This window comes from Cupressus sempervirens, chromosome 6 (genome assembly GCF_028749045.1).
Source record: "Cupressus sempervirens isolate cs-2001-9-10 chromosome 6, ASM2874904v1, whole genome shotgun sequence".
NCBI classification, from domain to species: domain Eukaryota; kingdom Viridiplantae; phylum Streptophyta; class Pinopsida; order Cupressales; family Cupressaceae; genus Cupressus; species Cupressus sempervirens.
In genome coordinates this window covers 384,328,572-384,354,311 of record NC_143123.1, presented here as the reverse complement: position 1 = coordinate 384,354,311, position 25,740 = coordinate 384,328,572, and the positions used below count along the sequence as shown (strand labels likewise).

General features: G+C 35.0%; 1 protein-coding gene across 3 annotated transcripts in view; it reads left to right on the top strand.

The window, feature by feature from the left end:
* The window catches only part of LOC149552667 (uncharacterized), a 95,788-nt gene extending 72,513 nt beyond the window's left edge, over positions 1–23,275 (top strand). For 2 of the 3 annotated variants that reach the window (XM_089788231.1, XM_089788232.1), the window contains exons 5-10: positions 358–787; positions 1,009–1,236; positions 1,361–1,482; positions 20,905–21,764; positions 21,895–22,345; positions 22,425–23,275. In XM_089788231.1, the coding sequence (XP_089644357.1) occupies positions 358–787; positions 1,009–1,236; positions 1,361–1,482; positions 20,905–21,764; positions 21,895–22,345; positions 22,425–23,185 (2,852 nt within the window). In that variant the 3' untranslated portion in view covers positions 23,186–23,275. The remainder of the gene's footprint in view (positions 1–357; positions 788–1,008; positions 1,237–1,360; positions 1,483–20,904; positions 21,765–21,894; positions 22,346–22,424) is intronic. The other variant, XR_016352964.1, reaches the window with a different exon arrangement.
* The last annotated feature ends 2,465 nt before the right edge of the window (positions 23,276–25,740 follow it).

Sequence of the window (25,740 nt, the reverse complement as noted above, 5' to 3'; positions counted from 1 at the left end):
GAATGCCGATAACATGATAATGATATGATGATAAGTTAGTTAGTTAATGATTTCCCAGTTTTGACAGGACAAAGTAATATACACACTCAGTAGAAACTTATGATAAAGTCCTCAGTTATCTTTCTGATAATGTTGTCACCTCTTTAAATAAAATGAATACAGAAGATAATAATATTTTATAACCAAATAAATGTAAAGCGATATTATTACAAACTAATTTATTTTAAGTTTCATTTTTTGTTGTGCAAAAACTTGTTAGTTAAATTATGGTAGGGATTTTCAGATTTGGTGCTGGTGGTTATTTAAAGGAGCAATGTGTTTTTTGTGATGGTACCATCAATTCTTGTTGATATGCAGGTTATGATGTCATTTCTGCTGGGGTAACTAATAATCATAAAGAAATAGATCAAAGCTTAATTGGCAAGTCAACAGTTGAAGATATGATGACTGTAAATGAAAGAGATTATGAGATCGATAATAGAGGCAGTGGAAAGAATTCTATATCCCAAGACACAGACAAAGGGAAGCTAGATGTAAATGTAGATTCTTGGAACAATCATTCCCTGAGATCCCATAATGAGTATGATAAAGAAAAGATGGGTCACTCCATGATACATTTCTCTGAAATAAATGTACCATCTTCATCAGAATTGGAGAATCGATCTTTAAATACATGTGGAAGAGATTTTATTGCACAAAGCACGCCATCCTGTACACACTTCTCTAGTGTAACTTCGCCTCCACGGCAACTACAACTTGCAGTGCCTCAATCTCTCATATTATGGAAGTATGAATCTGCACACACCTCTTCTTTAGATTTTTTCACTTACGGGGTACTTGAATCTGTAGGCAACAGTATGGTTTATATGTTACGATGCATGATAATAGGTTATCCTTAATGGTTTTTCATTCTGTTCTAATTTTCTATTAAGATATAGACTTTTAGTTGTTTCTGCATGAATTGTGCGATCTCTAAAAAGATTGTTGTTATTGATCTATGTATTGAAGGGGTACTTTCAATGTTGATATTGGTATTGGACATGTCATTTATGATGGGATACAAGCACATCCATCTACTACTGCATCTCTTAAAGTATATGAAATGTCAAAACAATTTGGCTTGCAACTGTACCTGGAGCAAGTTCATCGTGCTGAGGCATGGCCAAAACGCTTTGAGCAGTCTCCACCCACCGATGACAATGTGGGTCTTTACTTCTTTCCAGAAGATGGCAAAAGGTATGCCTTTAGAGAAAGTATTTAATATCATGGGTTAATTATTTTTTTGTCTTCAAAGTTGTTTCCTTGAAAGTTTGTTGGAATCTGTAGAAAGTTAATATTTATTTGCAATTTTTTTTCATAGTGAACGGTCATTTGCAACACTTGTGGAGTACATAAACAAACATGATCTGGCCATGAGAATGCACTTGGATGGTGCAGATTTGCTCATCTTCTCATCTATTCAACTACCCAAATATGTTCAGAGTGAGTTCCCACAAGTCTTAAGAGTTTTTGTTAAGCCTTTTATGTTAGAATGTTTTATCTTTTAAGCCAAACTAGTTTAGGTATCTCTATGCTTGTATTAACACAAACACGTACAAATATAAACGTTTGGAGTCTTCTACAGTGGAAACATTTTGATTGTTTGCTTCTGGTTTTTAAAGTTTTCACCTAAGTGATTGTAGAAGCACAAACATAGACAAATTGCAGCAGCAATAAACAATTAAATATTCTTCTATTGATCAAAAGATCAGAGATAAGGAATTGTATTATAATTGCCGTAATAAATAGAGGCCTTGGATGCATTGAAAGACAGCTAAAATGTAAGTGATCTCATGCATATTCATGTGCAACTGTAGCGTCTACATGACTAATGTTCTTCCCATGTGAAGTGGGAGAAATTACTATTCCAACAACTGATACCGAAAGAAGAAATTGTAAAAACACAGAAAAATAGTTCAGACTGATTACAAGAAACTTCTTGATCTCATGATCAAGGATCAGCTGTTTGAAGGTCAGCGATAAGTAATGCATTACATTTGCCTCAATGAATAGAGAGGTCTTAGACACATTGAATAACTGCTAACTATAGAAGAGATTTCATGCATATTCATGCACAACTGTAGTTACCTTTTCATGCAAATTATATTTTTAGAGCTCTTATTATTAGATCCTGCAAGTGCTCAAGTTCTTGGAAGTCCTTTGTAGAAATAATGGATGTATGATGGTTGTCTTGTATCTGGTAGCAACCTTTGCATCATTATATGGTGTTACTATCTTTGGCAAGGAAATTCTTTTTTATAATATACTATTTTGGGGTTAGAGGAAATGCTGAGAGCAATACAAGGGGGTGGTAATCTTTTTACAATAATCAACGATGTTGTTTTTGCACTCTTCTGAAAAATGCTTTCAAGTTGTTATGCACCTTTTCATTAGGGTCCTTATTTTTTCCATCATGGAGTCCCTAACATCATTAATATCACCAAAATACTTGTATTAGCATATCTAATCATACTTATGATGGGCTAAGTGAAGCTCAACATATTCCATGCAAGCTCTATAGAATCAATGCTTTTTGTTGTATTCAATTGCTTCCATACACTTCAAATGTTAATGTATTAGACCAGGAATGGAAATAAGCAGCAAAACATCAGAAAAGAAACAATAGGACACAATTTTATCCTTGGAAAACCCTCCTCCTCGAGGGAAAAACCTACCCGCACTAGAAAATAACCACTTTATTGAATGTGTTCGAATATTTTACAAATCTTTTCTAAGCCAAAATATCTATGAATGCTCTGTAAGCATAATACTGTAGAGCAGTAATCGATAAGTGATGCTTAATTTTACAAACTGAGTACAGCAGCACAGCACAATAATAATAATGGTATATAAACCCTTCTATCTCAAGTGTGCAACTTCATGCATAGCAGCTCTTCACACTTTTTTAAGATTCAGACTTCTATATCATACGATTCATCCAGCACAGAAGACATAATTACAGAAATCATATTGAATGCCCTAGGAACAGAATTAAGTTTTCAAATATGAATGGGTGGACTCTTCATTGTCTACTGTTTTCCACGATACTCCTCCAACCTAATGATACAATAGAAAGTGAGGATGATCCAAGCCAATTGTTGTCCGAGAAGGAACTGTTACATAGCCTTCAACAGCCATGTCGTTGCAAGTCAGTGATTCTTAGATGAAGAGCAGACATGCAAACTACTAAACAGTGAGACTCTTTGATTACCAAACACCTAAACAAGAATGAACTCTTTGATACCCATTTGCCACATACGCATATGACCTTTTGTATGCAAATTCTGAAGACTCTTCATATATATGACCTGATCAATAAGGAGACTCGTCCTGTCCTTCAGTTGCTACATCATTGTAAAATATTAAAGTAGACAATAGCAGAGATAAAGACATCGTATATATAGCAAAGATCACAATCTTTGCACTAAAACAACCAGTGCAGGTAGGCAGATATATCCTGCAGCTACCATACATTAACACTCCCTCTTAGCAAAGGAGATATGTTACCAATTACTCCAGTCATGGAATCTCTCAGCATGACACTCACAATGGCTTTACCGATTTGAGAGGAAAACAAAGTTTGTTAGAGGTTATCTCAATGTGATAGCATCATGGAGTCACTTGACATGATGTTCACCATGGCTACTCCTATGTGTGGAAACACTAATTCTCATCACGGATTCACTCAATGTGATGTCATCATGGAGTCTTTCAACATGACGTCTACTATGGTTACTACTCCCATGAGTGAAAAGAGCAATAGGGTCTTTCACCTCAAATTTCTCCATCTCAAAGGAAAGTGCATGGGTTTTCACCTCAAATCTGTCTTAGAGAAAAATGCATTACAAGGGCTTGAACCTCAACCTTCTTTGTTTCAGAGAAAAGTTCATTACAAGAGCTTTCACCTAAAACTTCTCCGATTTAGAGAAAAATGCATTAGGCTATAATAAGAACAACTCAATGCTGAGACTCATTCTCAGCAGAGATAACCCTCTCATTAAGGGAAACTTTCTTACAACTTTGATTATCACAATAATTACATTCAGCTCCAATGTTTGACCAAACAATGAGCTTTTGGGGCCACACTGCTTCTCAAGCTTGCTGATCCTCTGCAAACGATTTGACACTCTCTCTCTGCCACACAAGCTCCCACCGAATCGCTTGCTGATCCTCTTGCAAAGAACTTGCTACTCTCCCTCTGCCACACAAGCTCCCTCTGGATATTATTTTCTTGAATTCCTTATGTTATTTGTCATTGTCCTGTTGCTTCTCGGTCCATTCTACAAGCATTTTAGAGAGATTAATAGCAGTTCATAGAATCAAACTAACCTGAAGAGAAATATAGGACCAATGCCAAAAGCATACACGATTCAATATTATTGCATGAATTATTCATGAACATTAGTCAAAGGTATGAACATAAAATTCTTATCATTATTGCTTAAACTTCTTCACAATGATCGGTCAACAGATATGCATATGTACCATCTGCAGATCAATTGCCCAACTTTCTCTCAAAATCTAAGATAGCCCAAGTGTGCTGCAAGGTATTGACATAAAATTGAAACTACATAGGAGAGAATTAGTAAAAGGTATGGACATATAATGCTTAAACTTCGTCAGAATGATAGGTCAACAGATATGCATATGTACCATCTGCTGATCGATTGCTCAACTCTCTCTCAAAATCTAAGGTAACCCAAGTGTGCTGCAAGGTATTGACATAAAATTGAAACTACATAGGAGAGAATTAGCAACCAAAGAAGCTCAAGCCCAAAATGTGACCCTCCAATCACCGTTGCTCAATTTGTAAGATCAATTTGCCTCATTGAAATTAGAAAGGCCAATCCTAGATATGAATAAATTCTCCAGGAACACCTTCCATTTGTGACGTGCTGACCGTCTCAGTACTCATATTTAATAAGTAATCTCCATAACATTCATCAACAAGAGCTCTCAAAAATACGTTTGAACCTGCTACTTGAAAAATACCATCACCAAATGCTGACCACTAAGATACCTTCAATCGATGCTACAGAATGTCAAAATATTTTCCACACATTGACATTAAACTACTTGTGTCTTTCTTTTTAAAACTCAGCAGACACGAACCAAGAGACATAATAACTATGGCAATTACGCAAAACGGTGAGACATAGAATTCCAACATCTCCACCATAAATGAAACTCTTCACGAGTTGACAGCAGACAAAAAAGAAATGTAACATTACATATACAAAAAAGATATGCGATTGGAAATGAATTACAGCAGATACTGAAAAAATGTGAGCTGGTGATAAACATTCTTCGATGCTGTTAAGAAACAAAAGTGCATGATGCCACCAGAAAACTCCGCCAGTTACTAGGTGGAGATGTTTCATTGTCAAAACTGACTCAAACAATCACAAAATGACTCTTCCGATACACACAATGTCTGGACGTTGACCATCACATATGAGCAAGAAACTCTTTGACATTTCCTAGCCATTTTCAATACTTACAACTAACACTGCTTATTGCCATTGCATAACCTGGATTTGATGCCATTTTAATGTTTTAGACCAGGCTTGGAAATTAGCAGCAAACATCAGAAAAGAAACAATAAGACAATAAATTTATCCTCTGAAAACCCTTCTTGAGGGAAAAACACAGCCACACCAGAAAAGAGTCACTTTACTGAATGTGTGAATATCTTAGCTACTGATTCGGATGCAGGAAGTGGGTATGGGATGCACGATTTTTTTCTGGTGGATGCCAATTCGTATGGATGCATGTGTGTGTATATTTTGGAATATATGCAAAGAAACTTAGAAATGCAAGAAATATACAAAATTAAATCATTTGATAGTATGATACTTTACCATTGATTAAGCCTAAGGTATGCAATAGTTCACAAATATTCAAATTGAAATAACTAATAAACCATATCATATACATCTATGTTCATGTGTTGACCCCTTTCCTCCAATAAAGTTGATAATAATACACTAAAAAAGTACAAGATAATCAATAAATGAATGATAAAGTATAATAATAAAATCTAATTATTACAATTGATTTGATAAATCAGTTATAAATATTTATAGTTTAATATACAGCTTAGTAAATAATAATAAATAAATAAATTACCATATAAATTTTATTTCTAATTATACATTTAATATATATATTAAATATCAATACAATTAAATAAGGAATACAATAGGCAAAAGCCTACAGCGCAATGGTAACTTGCGAGCCTCTCATGTGGGAGGTCTTGGGTTTGAATCTACATTCGCTTAACATATAATAATAATTAATTCCAACAAATAATAATTAATCTAGGCTTCGGCCGTTTACCGATAAAAAAAAAAAGGAATACAATAAATATATTAAATTTCAATATAATTAAATAAGAAATACAATAAACTTCATTAAAAATCAGGAATGTGCACAATATATTGTGATCCTTCTGCATCCAATACATTGTATAAATAAATAGCCAAAAGATCTCAAAAAAGAAGGAAAAAAATGTGTAAAAAAATGCACAAAGAACCTTAAAACATGCGACTTTTTATAATAAAGGTAATAGGAATCGTTTGCAATAAATGCAGATGGCATGCTTGCCCCTCTCTCTCTCTATCTTCTGTAATGCTTGCCTCCTCTTATCGACCGACCATTAATTGATTCTGGTACTGCACGTCTGCATAGAAAAGTTGAAAGAATTTGCAAGGTTCTATATATTTTTTGATAGCTTTGGATGCATTGCATCCGGGAGGGATCCACAGGGCTTCCGTGCCTGCCTCCGCCTCTCCCAGCGTCAGCTTCTGCATCCACCACGTTCCTGCATGCATCGGTATCTAAGCTGAATATTTTACAAAGCTTCTAAAGCCAAAATATTAATGAATGCTCTTGGCATGATAATATAAAGCAGTAATCATTGATAAATAATTCTCAAATTACAAAATTACAACACCCCAGAAAAATGATTATAATGGTATATATACCCTCCTATGTCAAGCGTACAACTTCATGTGTAGCGGGTCTGCATACTTTCTGAAGATTCAGACTTCTATTTCATATGATTCATCCAGCACACAAGATGTTATTACAGAAAAATATGTAGAATGCCCTGGGAACAGAATCAATCTTTTGGATATGAATGAGTAGACTCTTCATTGTCTACTGTTTTCCACAGACCTCCTCCAACATAGCAATAGAATACAAAGTGAAGACAATCCAAGCCAAGTGTTGTAAGACCAGAAACCATTACATAGCCTTCAACAGCCATGTCGCTCCAATTCAGTGACTCTTAGATGAATAGAAGACATGTAACAGTGAAACTCTTTGATTACCAACACCTAAACAAGAATGAACTCTTTGATACACATCTGCCACATACGCATATGACCTTTTGTATGCAAATATTGAAGACTCTTCATATATATGACCTGATAAATTAGGAGACTCTTCCAGTCCTTAAGTTGCCACATCTCAGTAAAAGATTAATGTAGACAACCACAGAGATAAAGATATTTTATATGCATAGCAGAGATCACAATCTTTATACTGAAACAACCATCGTAGGTAGGCAGATATCTCCTGCAGGTACTGAACTCAAAGAGTTTTGATGAGCTTGCCTCTTTCACCTTCACAAGTCTTGTCTCTGGTAGCAACCTTTGTATCTTTATATGGTGTGACTTTTGCAAGTAAAGCATTTTTTATTTATAATATTTTTCGGGTAGAGCAAATTGTTAGAGGGAGCAAGAGGTGGTCATTTTGTTACAATAATCGACAATCTATTTTTGCACTCTTCTTGAAAAATTCTATGTTGTTGTGCACCTTCGCTTCTATTATGCTTCTTATTTTTTCAATCATTGAGTCCCTGCCATCATAAATTTCTCCCAAACATGGTCTAGTTTTATTAGCATTTCTCACCCAAAGATGGTCTTATTTTAGAAGCATATCTCACCCTAATATAGTCTATTTTTATGAGTATATCTAATCATTCTTAGGGTGGGCTAAGTAAATCTCAGCGTATTCAATATGTGCCCATTCTACATCATCTATAAGGTCAATGCTTTATTTTTTGTGTGTGTTTTTTAAGTGTTTGATTGCTTCCCTACATTTGAAAGAGTGTTGATGACCATGAATCACAATGCCTCTTGCATCTTCACATCTTTTGAAGATGATTTTGTGATACAGATTAGCAACTTAACATGGTGAAAAAACATATAGATGCCAGAAAAACTAAAACTTTATATTTCTAAAAATATATTTAAAAATAAAATTAACTTCAACTGCTGCATGTTGAAAAAGGTCTCGAAGATGACTTGTACATATTATGATTTGTCACAAACATTTGAATTTCCTCGACCATGTAGATTTCTTTGACTCATTGATTTTTTTGTTAATATTTTGCAATATCAAGTTATGTGGATGGCACATGGTGTTCATATCCTCCATTACTGAAGTAGTTGCCCAGCAATTTTTAGTGTTGTTTGTTATGACTTGGATAAGGTCCATCTGAATGGATTGCATAAGAATCAGGCAATGAAGGTTACAATACTTCAATTTTCCCTCACAATTTGTTGCCTTCAAAAGCATCACCTCTTTTGGGGACATTGCAATGACATTGCCCTAAAGTGGAAAGATTAGAAATTGCATCTGATTTCACATCCTTCATGGTGGTGTGAAACAAGAGTTTTTTGCACAACAGATAATGATGACAATGGATCTTTTAATTTGAAAACAAATGGGCAGCACCACCTTCTTCGTGTTTGACATCTTCATTTTAATCATCTCTACTCTCAAATATCTTTAGGTAGTGCACTGCAAATACTCTCTTGGGTTAAGACACCTCTCTTGAAGTGCAACTTCCTTGTAGTTGGGTGTAGGAGAACCTGTTGCTTCAACTCTATCTAAGGAGGATACATTTCAAGGACTTATCAGTCAACTTTTTCTTTTGTATCTTTGGAATGTGCATGAAAGCTAGACACCCAAATACCTTTGTTAGTGCCCTCTTCAACAATGACACTATTATACAAACTATTGCTGCCCAAAACACAGGAACCAGGTTTGCATCCTTAAGCATGGTTCCTTATCATAAAGCATTTTTGGATAAGTACAATTTGACCCCTACAATCCCAAAGTCATGAGTGTCAAAAACAAGGGGGAAATAATAATCGTGACATACAAAGTCTAAACAGAGCACACACAAGGGGGAAATAATAATCATGATGTACAAAGTCTAAACAGAGCACACACAAGGGGGGAATATGAGCTATGCAAAGGAAAATATGATGACAGATCAAACAGTGGCACCGATGAAAGATCAATGGTAAGATTATTTATTTTTGGAGAGACATGTACATATGATGTATATAGTGAATCTCTTTTTGGAGACTAAATCATAGTCTAATGGAGAGTGTTATTTTTGTAATTTTGAATGGAATGCTAAGTGATGACAAAGTCTTTTTGCCACTAATGTCAAAGGGGGAGATTGTTGATCTCCAAGCCATGTTGCCTATTAGTGTCCAACACTTGGTCATTTTTTAGGCAAAGTTGTTCAGTCATCACTGTGACCGAGCCACCCAATGAAGGCTGGGTATTTATGGACTTGATTATATTCAGTACAAGCCAAGCAAGTCTAAGGTTTCTGAACACCCTAGTATGGACCGAGCCATATCATATATTGAGTAAAGATAGTGAATGCCAATAAAGCAAAGACATTATATGTTGAGTGAGTCAATTACTGTCGAGCATGTAGAAGCCGAGGGACAACATGAATATTATTTATAACTGAGCATTAGGATATTCAAGGGCTGAGTAAACCAGTTTTGACATGTGTTTGTGATGGCACAAACACTTATGTAAATCATTTTTGGCCAACTTCTATGCGAGATTTTTAGATTGTGGAGATAGCTAAGGAGGCAATTACGCATTTTGTTAGAGGACATCAATCCCTAGGAAGTAGAGTAACCAATCAAAAAATTAGAAGGACTAAGCGGAAAAAGGGCGAACTTTGGATCGTTGATCATATGATCTAAAACCTTCTCAAGTTATTTGTTTAAGAAGGGTTCAAGCCCTAAATTGAAAGGATGATCATGTATGTGTGAGAAGGTCAAGGAGAGAGCAAAGAAAGGCTATGTTTGATGATTAGAAGAAGAGATCAGATATAGCAACCTAGCAGTGAAGGAAAGAACATAGTATATTAGATAAGGAGATCAAATCAGTCTAGGATAGAGAATATCAATAATTTAGCATAACGTGCCAACCGAAGGATCAGGTACTGAGATATTCTAACAAGTGGATCAGGGTAAATCTCTTGACATAGTGGTTTTAATAGACCTATTTAAAACTCCTAACAAAGTGCTTAGTTAGCTGTAAGTTTAAATCCTTTAATCAAGGTAGATTGAATTAGTCTTGTAAGCTCCTAATAGGGTAGACCTTTCACAAGGTAGATCACTAGAAGTGATCAAACATTGTAGCCTTAACAGACACACTTTATTGCTGTAGTAGTGAAAATTTGTGGGTGTCTTCCCCACCCTGTTTTACCTTCACCTTGGAGGGTTTTTGGGAAACCAAAATATTTTGTGTTATGTGTTAACATTTATTTTCATGTTGATGGATGTGATTCATAGTTAGATCTATTTTAGTTTTACAGTAAGACTTCCAACAAGTCCAACTTTTATAATTGGCTTCACATAGACATTACATTATGATTTAATTGGACTCAAAGTCATCATACAAACTCAAATATGACACAAATGATTCATTTCATGATCTTTGACCTCCTATAGCTTCTTGGTGCTTGGTGTTCTTGTACCAATGTTACTATCTAGTTGCAAGTCTTCTCAACATTCCTTACGAATTTTACATGGCTGTGTATCACCTTCTCGCACAACTATCCTTTTGAGTTGCCTTTATAAAGGGTTTTGGAGCTGCAAAAAACCATATGTAGTTACATATTTACTCCATAAAAATCTCAAAATTCACTTTTCTAAATATAGTTTAGGCCTACAAGGATGCGAGGTCAATGATCACTAATGCCTATCTTGAATCTCACAAGTCTGCATATTCAAACTTACACAATGGTTAACCTTGCGGTGATGCAGTAAAAAGTTCCATATTTTTCTTCTACCTTGCATCTGAGTCCCGCATGTCACACTCTCACCACTTTACAATTCAAAATTGGGTCCCATAGATCTTCTTGTGATGCAACAACAAGGGTTGTTGCTTTACTATTATTACTTTATCATAGGTTTGTAACCTAGAGTTTCTCTAGATATTACAAGTTTGTGATGGTTTTCCTATTTGTTGTGATTAACTTCTCTACTTCTTCAATAATTGTGGACATTGTGAAAAGAAAAATTAAATGAACTAATTATGGAATTGATTTGATTTCTTTATTACTTGGACATTCCTCCTTTCTTCTTCATGTGTTTCATTGCCAAGGTGTTTTGTTGCTTGTGTGTGTCTCTCTATGGGCTTCTTGCTGTTGTTGCTCATGCGTGGGGCTTCCTCTGCGTTTTCCTCCACTGCTTGCCATCAAGTTTCCTTTCACACCCCTAGGGTCTCCTTGTGTTGTGCACATTGCTTGTTCCTTTAATGATGTAAATTTGACCCCGCCAAAGGAATATTATCTTCCCTTGAGAGCCAAGATCACAATGTGGAAATATCTTTTTATAGATAAAGAGAAGGAATATATTTATTTGTAGAAATGTGAAGACTAAGAAATAGGGAGCCTTTGCACCAATCTGTATCTCAACAATAGATGCTGGTGCAGTGCACAAAATAGGGAGCCTTTGCACCAATTTGTGTCTCGACCACATATGCTGGTACAGTGCACAAACGTGTGCACGACACACTGTAGTCCTATATGAATTGAAGCAAAAAATCCTTAAAATATGGCAAGAACTCAAGTCCACCCTTTCGATAAAATCCTTGCGGTTGGATGTTTCCAATAAACTTGCACACATGCAAGAAAGGGAAAATTGATTGGGTTAGTTTGGAGACTTGCCTTAGTTGAGTCCTTGCTTTGGTGTTTCTAGCTCCACAACCACTTGATAGATAGATAGAGAAAAATGTAAAGCAATTAATAACGTAATAAAAACAAACCTCGCTTGATGGATGAAAATCCCTATCACATGAGATGTGCAAATAAAATTAAATCTTGGTAGTGGATGAAACCCCCTAACAAGTGAGAGAGCAAGAGAGTTGCGATATAAATAATTTTTTTGAGAGTCTAAATAAAGAAAATATCTCAATTTAATTTGAGAATAGGAGGGAAAAAGGCTTTTGGATTGTTCAAGAAAATTGCCAATTGTTCCATCGGTAAAAGCAATTGACAAGAGAAAAAACATGCAATGGATTGATATTTGAACATTGGGAATGCCGATGAATGAGTGTGTAGTGCTTAGATGTTAGAGCACTGCGCTAGTGTCCAAGCGAACCATGCTATAAACAAGATGTGGAAGAGGAAACATTTAAGATAAATGCAAAGTTGATGCTGGAGTATGGTTGCTGACAAGGACCTTGAGCATCTTGGGAGGAAAATTGCTAATGCAAAAGATGAAATGGACCTACACAAATGCTAAGGGAATGGACACTAAAGTGATTACAAAAGTGTGGCCTGAATTCTAAATGGGAGTATGCAATTTTCGGTTCTACATTTTTGTTTGTTCCTTGATTGTGATTTCTTTGCATCCATTTTCATGGCTTTGGACACGATTGGGGATCCTTCCTCCCTTCTTACTTCTTTGTCATCCCACAATTTCCACGATGGTAAACTTGTTCCTTTGTGCAATGTCACTCAGTTGAGATGTATATGTAGTGGTCAACCGTCTTTTTATCTCCCGTTCTTTTATGTAGTCTAAAAGATTGTCGACAAACTGCCTTTCTCTATCTTAGTAGATTGCATTGAGAGGGTGATCAAATGATCTTTGTATTTTCACATGCTTGAGATTTTCTTGTTAAGGAACTTAACCCATTCTTGTTGGTGTGTGGGATCATCCACAATGTGTTGAAGATACCTATGATTTGGTGTCATTGGTCTACACATAATGGCATGCAATAAATATAGAGGGTAAGTGATCACATTTCAAGTACAAGAATGAAAATATATCAAGGACTTTAAAACTTATCAGAGGAAGTCTGGTGCTAATACAAAGCTTAGACAAAAAATGTGTTTATAAAAATCTCGCTATAGTTTGTTACTATCTTTTATATTACTCATTTCCTATTCAATGCCATGTAATATAATTTGATGCTTGTTTTATTTGCCCTTCTTTCTTAAGGGTCATGGCTTGTGGATTCGTATCATGCCAAAGCTATTATTTATTATTATTTAAATTATTTGTTTTATTGATTAGTTTTGGTAAATAGATTTTAGTTTATTTAGTCGACATATACTTTCCATGAATAACATTTTGGTTATGTAGTTATAGTACTTATCTAATATATTATTTAAATATATAATATCATTCATACTCGATTTATTTATTAAAAATACTTATTATAATAAATCTTATATATTATAAATTCTATTATGCAATATATTCATGACTAGATTGCCGTGTGTTTTATTTTTAAACTATTATGATCTAATATTGAATTTCATTGTTAGAGGAGGTATTACAAGTTCGTAATAAATACTAAGTTACTAGTTCAGGTTCGGGGACATGTTCAGATATGAGAACCTGGTACATGGGTATGTGAATTTTGTTTTTTGCAATTATGTATATATGGGCACGTGTATATATATATATATATATATATATATATATATATATATATATATATATATATATATATATATATATATATATATATAAAATCATTATATATATACAAAAATAAGAAATATACAAAATTGTATAAGTAAATCATTTCATAGTGTGATGCTTGATAATTGATCAATGACAAATGCCAAAGATATACCTTAAAAATTTAAATACTTATTGTGCCTAGTACAACCACTCAACTTATAGTAAACAAGATGTGGTTAAGCCCTTGTCATGAATCCCAAGGGGAGCGTTGAACATTGTGCCAACAATCTCCCCCTAAGCATTACCCAAGGGTCTGAGGATTCAAACCTACAACCTGTTGATTTTTTGGGATCCCTACAAACGTACTAAGCACTGCCATGATATTTGGTTTGTATTTTCCAAATGGTAGCGACCTCTTATTTATAATGAGAGAAGGGTAAGAAGAGACATGTCTCGTGCTTGGTTAATTTGACAACAATTATATATATATATATATATATATATATATATATATATATATATATATATATATATATATATATATATATATATATATATATATATATATATATATATATATATATATATATATATACTGAATTCTCTCATATAATAAACTTATCTATCATATGTAATTATATCTCATATATAATTATATATAGTCATAGGTTTATCCATCGGAAGCTACCAAACATTAACACTCCCTCTTAGCTAGGGAGGATAAACACATGTATTACCTCAAAGTAATATCAAGTTAGCGAGATTGAGGATATCGTTGATCAGAAGATATCCATCATTTTGATATCACATTTGGTATCAAGAGTACTGGTCTCCCAGAATATCAACACATGATATTCACCAAGTACTTGAACGGTTTGATATCACATCTTATATCATGAGTCTTGGTCTCCCAGAATATCGACATTTGATATCAACCAAGCACTCAAAAGTTATGATATTACATTTGATATCATGAGTACTGGCCTCCTAGAATATCAATGATATTCACCAAATACTTTGAGTAATGGCTTTCCAAAATGTTGAGATGCAAGATATTCACCAAACACTATGAGTAATGGCCTTCCATAACATCACCAAGTACTTTGTGAGGAATGGCCTTCCAAAACTTCAAGACACGTGATATTCACCAAGTACTCTGTGAGGAATACCCTTTGAAAGCATCAAGACACATGATATTCACCAAGTACTCTGTGAGGAATGGCCTTCAAAAACATCAAGACACATGATATTCAAGTACTCTTTTTAATGGTGTTCCAAAATATCAATGAGCATAACATTCACCATGTACTCAAAATAATGTTGCTTACCTATAAACATCCACCATGCAAAGTATAATTTATCATGATCTGAATAGACATCGTAAGATATCCATCATAATAGAAGAACAAGTTATTGTAAGATCGTTACCTTTCAATAACTTCTGCAAATAAAAGTGACAGTCGCCACTTCCTCATGTACACAACGGTTAGGCCCATTAAAATCACATAGTCACAAGGTATATTCACGATCACAATCCTTTTGACTGCTACAATTTATTGATCATTGGAGAATCCATGTCAACATTGTTTACTCCATCTGCATTAGTATGATCGAGATCACAGAAGGTTGATTGAATCATATCCACTATTTGCTCCCTCTCGTTCAAGGTTGCCACTAATGAAATGCAAGCTTCCTCTGAACATCAATCTTCGAACCTCCTTTACCTCTGAAGAAGTGTCATACTCCCTTTGGATATGATATCAATCCTCTTTTCCTTGCAAGAACATTCTCAGAAAAGATCTAGGCAAATAATTTTCTATTGTACATGTGAAATGCAAGTAAGAATGTCAATTAGGTTGTTAGTAATTTAACTCATGCCTATTACTAACAATAACATAAATGATTTTAACATTTATTTTATATTTTCAATAATAGAGGTAAGATAACACAATATCTTTTACCCCTCATACTCCCATAATGAATCTCACAATCATTATATTACATTATTAAATGTCATTTTGAATGAAGATATATAATTCAAATACAATTATACATAAATACATTTTATTGCCACATATATTCTCAACTCTTTAAACTCATATAATGTTTATTCCAACATACAAAAGAATATAAAATAAGCATTGGCATTAAAACATACCTTATCTCTTACCTTTATTGATGTGTATAGGTCCGTTTTATCCTGCCCTTAATACTTTATTGACTTCCCCTTCTTCACCATATTTTATTTACCTTAATTTATGCAGGAGTGTTATGACTCCTTAAATGAATGTTCCTTTCTAATATTCCCATGCGATTTCTTTGCACTGTCCCCATGGCATTAATAGATGCTAGGTACCTCAATATTAATGATGTCTTGACTCCTTTAATTCCACAACAGCTGGAGGAATTCAAGACTTCGTGAATCATCACACACAAACCTCAATAGTTGTATTGATGGTTGAATTTGTTTCTCACCCCAATACTTCTTAAGAACTCGACTATTATTTCCCCCTTCAACATATGTTTGTTTACGGAAACTACATCTTCATGATTATGATGAAGAAGGAATAAACATCATCACACAAATAAAATAATGTGGTTATTCTCCAGTAACATTGGCAATGCTCTTCGTGTTAGTATTGACAAATATTATTATCTATCATCACAATGATATTAATGTTCCACCGATCACGTCAAGAACCTTCAATATCTAAGTCGAACTCGGAACATTTTCCACGCAATATTCAGGCAAAGGATATAGTCATTCTTTAGCTGCGAAATAGTGGAATGAGATGTCACTTGAGCATATCTAGGCAAAAGCATTCCCACTACTTGTGCTCTTCATTGCTGTGCATGCTGCAAATTGGTGGCGTCATAACTTGTTCACAGCATCACAACACAACATTACTTATCACAACTACATTGTTGAGCATATCCATTCAGTATTGAGTGCAAGATGAGTGCAAGATTGCAGTCATTGCATCAATACATCATTAAAATCAGACTCACATGTGGGGATTGTCGCACTGGACATTACTATTGAGCTTTGGAGAATACAACACTGGATGCTTGATAAATTGTAGCGGGCTTTAGCAGATATCAATATTTATCAACATCATTAGTCATTGGTAGATAATTAATTAATTTTTTTGTTCTCCATGTCCGCTGGTTAAGGTCATTGTTTTGTTTGACATGGCCATACTTCTTTGCTTCCTCTGTCAGATGATTTTGCTACTTTTTCAAAAACCATCTGAGCTTTGTGTATGCATCCATATTCATCAACTAAGACATTTGTGACATCTGATAAAAAATATTCCATCCTTTAGACATTCCAACTAGGATAAATAGGTAATAAGAAATGATCCATGATTTATTAGTTCTTGAGGTGAATATAGGTTTGCACATTGGCTATTAGACATCTGTGTTTATGTTATGTATAAATTCAGATGTTTTTCTTCTACTGGAGTTATATTTTTGTTCATAGCATATCTGTGAGTGATAAAATTTCATATGCAGAATATGGGAGCATAGAAAGGGTGTGTATAATTAGTGCGTCTGACTGCCACAGAGACAAAATAATCGATTGAATGCAATCAGAGAGACTCAAAATTTCCAACTGCGCACAGTATTATTGTTTGAAACTTGAGAGTGCTGCATTGCTGAATGCTGTTAAAATTGGCTTCTGTGGTGCACTTATTACGACAGACCTGTAGATGTCAAAGTAACATCAGATTAGCATAATATATTGTCTTTCTCATATGTTTTACAGTGGTATATTCTCTGGTTTTCTCCATGGTTTATTGATGCATTTGCAGCTTGCCCTGATATCATGTTGATTTTCTGGGATCGCTGAAAATGTACTAAGCACTGTCATGATATTTGGTCTGTATTTTCCAAATGACAGCGACCTCTTATTTATAATGAGAGAAGGATAAGAAGAGACATGTCCCTTTGCGGGACATGTCTATAAGGGACATGGCTATTCATTAATTTGACAATTAATATAATAATAAATATAGTCATAATTACACACACACACACACACACACACACACATATCACTATTATACTGCTTTCTTTCATATAATAAACTTATATTTTCATATGTAATTATATCTCATATATAATTATATGTAGTCAGGCTTATCCAACTGAAGCTACCAAACATCAACATGACCAAGTTCTAATACCACTTGTTAAAGTAGGGTTGCCATTGCACCAAAAGACTGATCTGTTAGTGCCCAATACAACCACTCAACTCAACTTATAGTACACAGGGGGGTGGTTAAGCCTTTGTTACGAATCTTGAGGGGAGTGCTGAACATTTTTCCAACAGAGCGCACACCATTTGCGCACACAACATGAACCTACAAGTGAACCCGTATCGGGTTCGTACCCAAGCCCTGTTTGAGAGCTCAGGGTGCAAACCTAGTAACATAAATAATAATTCTAAAAATAAAAAATAATAATGATAAATAAGTAATTAAATATTAGATGATATAATCACAATTTAATTAATTTTAATGAAAGGTCAAGAGGCATGCTGTAACATGCTATTTTCCTGTAGCCAATTAAGAATTATATTTAAAAGTAAACCATATTCATAACAGGATGACAAAGTGACAGTTATAACAGTTGTTTCACATGAAAGAGAATTTTAATGAAGTTGTTGAGATTTTAAAATTCTTCATTAAGAAAGCTAATAACGAATTAATCCAGTTCACATGAAATACAGTTATGATTTCCAACCTATTAGCTTTCCACTTCTATTATAAACTTTCAGAGATAACATAGTGAAATATCAAATTAAATAACAAGCTATATATTTGTGACAATGATAAATGAAATGTATAAAAGAATCAAGCACCATACATGTAGCATATGACTGTTATTGTGTCGAGCAAGCCTCAACAATTGGTGGAGAGAAGAAGCATTGCCATGGGCATAACCTCCTAACCACGGACCTTTACTTATTTTCACACAATCTCTTTCGAGAAAGGCCCTCCCCACCTTGGGGTTAGGCTTGGAGCACCATAGTCCTGCCACTTGAGCATCTTGATGTTAGAGTGTCAGCTAAGCAGCAGGCAAGGTTGTGGATATCCTCCATCAACCTCCCCTTTGTCAGCTAGCACTCTAACCTCTAGTGATCGCTGTGACAAGCATACCACTTACCTACCTTGGCCAAGGATTTCAGCGGGCTACTAATTATGCCCGACCACCCATCGCTCTACTTGACAACAAGAGTTATATATTGGACAACAATGAGCTGACTCATTTTTCTTTATGTAATTTTATAATTAGAGACTTTGATTTCTTATCTCATTTGTTCTTGCAGGGATATTAACTCCTCTCACCCTTTTGGCTTGACCATTCCGGTCTTTATGGTTGCTTCCTAGGAGATCTAGAGATCATATTCAATGCTGGTATCAATTTGTGTATTCTATATTCAGTGTCATTGCACAAAATTCCTTTCATGGCACCACATGCTGATCTTATCTCAGATACATATTGCTAACACCTCTCTATAAGCCATCATGAATAATAATATGCACAAGAAGTATTTTGGTGCTTGCATAAAACATATCATACACAAAAGCTGAAAATGGAATATGAATATGGATTTCTTGCAGTGATCACAGTGACAACTTATGACTTTCACAACAATATTATCTGCATACAATCCTTGCAACATAACAAGGAATAATGAATGCATAACCAGCTATAAGAGATGTGCTGCCTTGTGCAGATTTGAGAACGCTGTTCTCGTCTGGTAGGCGGAAATGAAAATGGTGTAATAATGATGGCAGGAAGTTTTGACAGGTCTTAGACTATACACTAGGCTCTTGAAGAGATACAGAGCTTGCTCCCAGTGAATTATGTTGTTGCCACAGTCCTGGCTTATTGCTGTGAGATATAATAAAATCGCAGAGCATAAAGGAATGCTTGGTAAAAAGAATGCTCGCATAGTCTTGGTGAGAATATAAATAAACAATCCTGCAAGCACACACTCAGTTACAAGAAAAGGCCAAGATGGCATATGCAGGGCCAAGATATCGGTTCAAAAAGAAATTATATTCCAATCGATTCAAAATAGTAACTCCCTCGATTGAAATATTTGGAAAAAAAAATAAAAGCCCGTTAAAGATGGGAAATTGCTCAGAAAATTAAGGAGCAAATATTAAAGATAATAATAAAGGTTCTCCCTCCAAAAGATTTTAAAAATGTATTGACAACATGGTATTTGTGACACCTCTATTTGTACGTACATATATACATATATGTACATAAATTTAATCATATATCTCTTTTGTAATTATAATTTTTCAGTTTGTCAAATTGTAGTGGGCTGTTTTTCGAAGCTAGAAAATCTAGCATTGATTGTAGAGCACAGAGGGCATTTATGAAATATGATCATGTAGAGTGATGTGAAATTCTTCCAATACTTGGATTTGCATTCATGGACTTCGAAGATTCTTTTGTTGGATTGGAAGACTGGAAATCTGTTTTCTTTTTAAGTACGCATTTTAAACAAAATAAAGAAAGGCAGTTTCTTGATTCCCGCATCTTCTAGAAAATTGTTTATTTGATATCGCATTACTTATTTCATGATAAACCCAAAATGGTTTTGTTTGAATGCTTTGGGCTTGGTTGCATGGTTCCCCTATGTTGTGCTCTTTAAGTTGTAGTTTGGTCACATGTGAAAAAATGATTTGTCTTATTCCATGAATTAATTATGGTCTTTCAAATTGGCAAACTATAAATTGTTGTTTTTGACTCTAGAAAATTTCCGCTAATTTTATATATGAAATTCAGCTCTAGCAGCCATTTATGGATTTGGAGAACCCTTCTGTTGGATGCCAGAATAGAAATTTGTCCGCTTTTAAAAGCATGTATTTTGAATGTATTTGAAAACGAAAATGGCTATTTTCTTGATCTCATTTTCTGATATGTTATGAACTTCATATTTATTACTCTTTCATCATAAGAACAAAATATTTCTGCATGGTTACCGTACATGGTATTTCTCTTGAAGATAAAATTTTGCTATCTTTGAAAAAAATCATCTTATTTGATGAATGAATTATGATCTCTAATAAATTGTCATTTGTGTCTCTAGGAATATTTGGCAAGTTTTATCTCTGGGGGGTGTTTCGTCGTGCTGAGAAATCCACAACAGGTCATAAACTATGTGAGGCATCTATACAACATGATCATGTCAGGGGTGGTATGGCCGATTTAGTTGCTCTTTCAAGAAGCAACAACAGTGATTCAGTTATTTGTGTGGAAGGTTTTCAAAATGTGCACAAAAATGGTGTGAAAGAGGAAATGGATTTTGATATGGAAGGTGGAAAAGATGCTGCTGTTTGTGAGAGGCCATTAAGAAGTATGGATTCTCAGTCTGCAGGATTTCCGTCTGTGTGCATCTCTCCACTGTCTTTGCCATTAGGTTCAGACCATTTTCAGGCTTCAGGGATAAAAGGATATGATGCTAAGACTAGTGGGTGTGCATTATATGGGCAAGATCTGTCATTACCAAGGATAAGATCCAAAGTGAATTCAGAAAATTTTAGTGAAGAGGCATCTAGAAGATATTCTGGGAAACTTATTCATCAGTCTCACCAGTGGTATCATTGTAGTGGCATTGAAAAGATAGATGGTCAATCTGAGTTTAATTTATTGGATCACCATATTTTACCTGGGCATCATCCTGGAAAGTCGCCAGAGTCCATGCATGCGAGAAATGATGATCATAAAAGCCACGAAGAATCGAATATTGGAGAATCAACCCCTAGAATTGGAGCATCAAATAGAATCCATATTCTGGAAGAAAAGGATGAAAATGAACTACTTACATTACAGCCGCAGTCCACAAATATAAAACCTGGGTTTGTCCCTACTGCATGTCCAACAGATCATAAGTCTCAGCCATCCTCGTCCAATAATCTACATGAAAAGCAAGGATTCATGCACTCTCAGGTAATTATAATTCATATTTCTTTGAAACTTAAATTCTAGGAATTGAAATTCTCAGTAATTTGCAGAATGTATATCTAAATGAAATAGACATTTCTACAGAGTATAAAATGTTGGTGTTTTTGATGGACAGGTACAATCTAATGCAAATGCTGGTGCTAAAAAACAAAATGATCCAAGAGATGGGCATCATAATTCTCATCAATTATCTTTATCAGCTGGTGATAGTGACTGTTCTAATGGAAACAAAGGTCGCTCCCTCTCTCAACCTACTTCTCAGAGGAAAATTTACAAGCATGAGGATATAAATAGATTTAGTAGGAGTCATAGTTTTAGAGATCACATTGGCACTCAAACTCAGAGTTGTAATGGAGATGACAGATGCAAGGAGGATACCAAAGTGGTAGTGGAAGGATACAGAGAGAGAAGCCACAGGCATTGGCAACCTATGGATGTAAGAACACATGCACTAGCAGAAAATCATAGAGGTTGCAAAGAGATAATCCTTGAGCATCAGCGAACAGAAGATGGAAGACGACACAAACAAATGGAAAACAGGAGAAGTCCTGTTATAAATAATAGAGGTGATTCTCAATTTCTGTTCTTATTTAAATTCCAGTTCTCTCTCTTACTCATTCTGATGTTTGTTTTCTTGTCATACAGTCAACTCCTCCGATTCCTGTTCCAATAAAGGTGACATGCTTGAAGAAACATCAGTGCACAAAGACTTCTCAAGCTCCTCACATGAAAAAACGTCCAACCATAGATGGTCCTCAAACAACCATCAAAATCAAGTCAAAAATTGTGTGGACAAGGACAAAGTTTATATGGTTGATAATTTTAGCTCTGTCAAAATGGATTGTAGTGTTACTGAACTAGAAGAAGCCGCAGATCAGTACCAAGTGCTCAAAGATGAGCAGTCATTCACTCCATTGCGCACTGGAACTGATGAAACAGTGGAAAACAACACGGTTTCTGAGATTTCAAATGCTGCAAGTAGTCTAGAATCTCCTGGACAGATTTATGCTGAGGAGATTGGTCCTCGACTTTTGGAAGCTGATTTACCGGGAAAAGTAAACTCAAGGACTGAACATATGACTCAATTTGCATTGGATCAGAAGCCCTTATTAAGCCATGGCAACTGGTATGCTGCCTCAAGTCCAAGCGAAGTTGATCAAGAACCTGTGGAATGCCTTAAACTTTTTCCGCTTGAGGAGGAGAATCTTGGGGTAACAAAAAATATTGTGAAGGAATTGGAGGACATCAACCTGGACTTGCGTCTTGGAAGGGGTATTGTGAAAACTAAATTGAAATTGGTGGATAAACAAGTTTGCCCAGATAGGTCAAATTTAGAGGGTACAGATGTGAATCCCTGTTTGGGTGTTTCATTGCCACTAGAAAAAAGAAAAGAAACGTATACTTGAATTGACATGCAGGTGTTCAATGTCGAAGTTTTGGATGTAAATTTATTCAATCTTTTGGCAGAAATCAATCTTTTATGTTTGTTCTTGTAATTTAGTTGAAATATAAATGGTTAATGCTTTATAAAGCAGATAGGCCATCTGAGATCAATGCCATATGTCATGTTGTCCAAAGATCCATCTTTTAGATGTGCTTGTGAAAGCTTACGTGATGTCTTGATGTCACTTATTCTCTGGCTAAACAGATTTATACCTAGTCAGTTCCATGTGAAGACCTTGAGGCTAAATATAGATCATCTCCAAGGTCATTGCTAAATCCATCTGGATGTTGTATGTATGTTACACACGATGAGCTTTCTAGTATTATTTGCTAGCCACTCTTCAATATTTGGTTAGATCCTTTTCTAATTTTGAACTTTTAAGACTTCAGTCAACTGCCCCCTTATTTTAAACATTTGCTCTGAATGCGTCACAAAGCCTTAAGCATGGTTACTGCATTTGATATACAGATGCTTTCTTTGTTGACAAATTACAATTCATGTTGTGAACTTTTATTTGCAATGAAAAATACATCGTCTCTCCAAGGTAAAATTAGACAACCAAATGTTGCTATATGGACAGAAAGTACGAGTTGCATTAACATGCACGTCATACAATGTGTACCATAGTTGTATCTTAATGACATCTGTCAATGCACCACATAAGATGAGTGAGCTGCTGATTATGGAATGCTACGTGCAATTGATCACATTTGAAAATAAAGTGCCAATATGTTGATGTCAGTTTTGAACCACTACATAATACATAGTAATTGAATACTTGATATGGAATATAAAACACTCAATCCCTCTTTTGAAAAGTAAATAGTCATAGAGAACATGAGAAAAAATCTAAGGTTCTTTACACGTGGATACTAACTCAGTTATATTAATGTGATTTGCTATTTAATCACATAGTCGGGCTTACATTGTTTTTTCAAGGTTGTTGGATTTTTGCTATGATGGTGATGAAATCTAGTGTTGCAATGTATGCTAACGCCAAATGATGTTGATGGTGATAATGGAGAGTACATCCACCAATAACGCTCCTAATTTTTTAACTTTCTCCAAGAATGAATTCCAACTACTACACTATTCATTGTTTTACTTCTCCTATGAATGGAAAAATTAGCAAATGGATGGGGATAAAATTTGATGAATGCTTACCAGTGGCTTTACCTCCATAGATGCAATGATTCAAGGGACAACAGATTATATTACCATGTAAGGCTTTTTAACAAGCCGCTAGGATGCTAGTGGCCTAGTTTATAGATCTCTATCAAACATCCACTAACATCACCATACAACTATCCATCTATTCGTACTCAACACTTTTTTGAAATAAAATCCACTTTAACAACTTCAATGGAAAACCATGCAATAACACCAAGTGCTCTTAATCACCATGCAAGACACAATAATGATACAGAAACAATTTTGGTATTATCTTAAGCAACAATTTTCTTCAACCCTTGGAAGTAGCAACCATGCAATAATACCAAGTGTTCTTAATAACCATGCAAGACACAACAATCATAGAGAAGCAATTTTGGTATTATCTAAGTAACAATTTTCTTCAACTTTTTACAAATGAGAGTAAATGGCCTTATAGGGACCAAAAATACAATCAACGGTAGAGATTAAGAGGCAAAGCAAATGCCCTTATCGGGGCCAAAAATACAACCAACGGTAGAGATTAAAAGGCAAAATCAATGATTTAGATCAAATTCCAAAAACTCTAATTAGGGTTGCCACCCCATCAACAAATGAAAAGATGCCACCTCATCAATGGATCAATGAAAAAAAAGGAAAAATGGCAAATAATGAGAAGGCACCAAAATGGTAGCCAATCAGAATCAGACACCTATCCTACTCAAGAAGAAAGGAGAATTCGCCACTTGGGCTTACATCAAATGATTCTCTAATATAATTCTACCCTTTTCTTTCATCTTCTTAGCCAAGACAATGAACTTGGCTAGCTTTTCGTTGGCTTTCTTCATGGGAGGGAAAGACGTGTGCTTCATCTTGAGCTCAGTTGAATTCATCATATTGCTTGCTGCTTGCAGTGTTTTCTCATGATTCTTTTCATATTCTTTTGCATATCCGATAAAGGCATTGAGGGAGGCAAGGGTGCCCAAATGCTTCTTCTTGATGACAACCTTCCCCAACTAATCCAATCTCAACCCAAACTCTATCTCACTGATTTTCTCCTCTTTGATATCTTCAAAATCAAGTGCAACCTCAACATTGCTAATCATAGCTGAAATGAAAGTATCAACGCCTAGGTTGTGTTGTGCAATCTCATTTTGTATCTCTTCAAGTATCTTCAATCTGATGGTCAAGAAAACATACCAAGACTCCACTGTACTCATTCCTCCTCCATCCACCAACTTGGTTCTCTCCAAATATCTCTCCGGTAGCTCATAAATGCTCGTAGCCTAGGAATGGCTAAGTCCTTGACTGGAAGGAAATCCTTCCACTCCCCTTCAAATGTTTTGAATTGGTCTCTAATAGCCACCA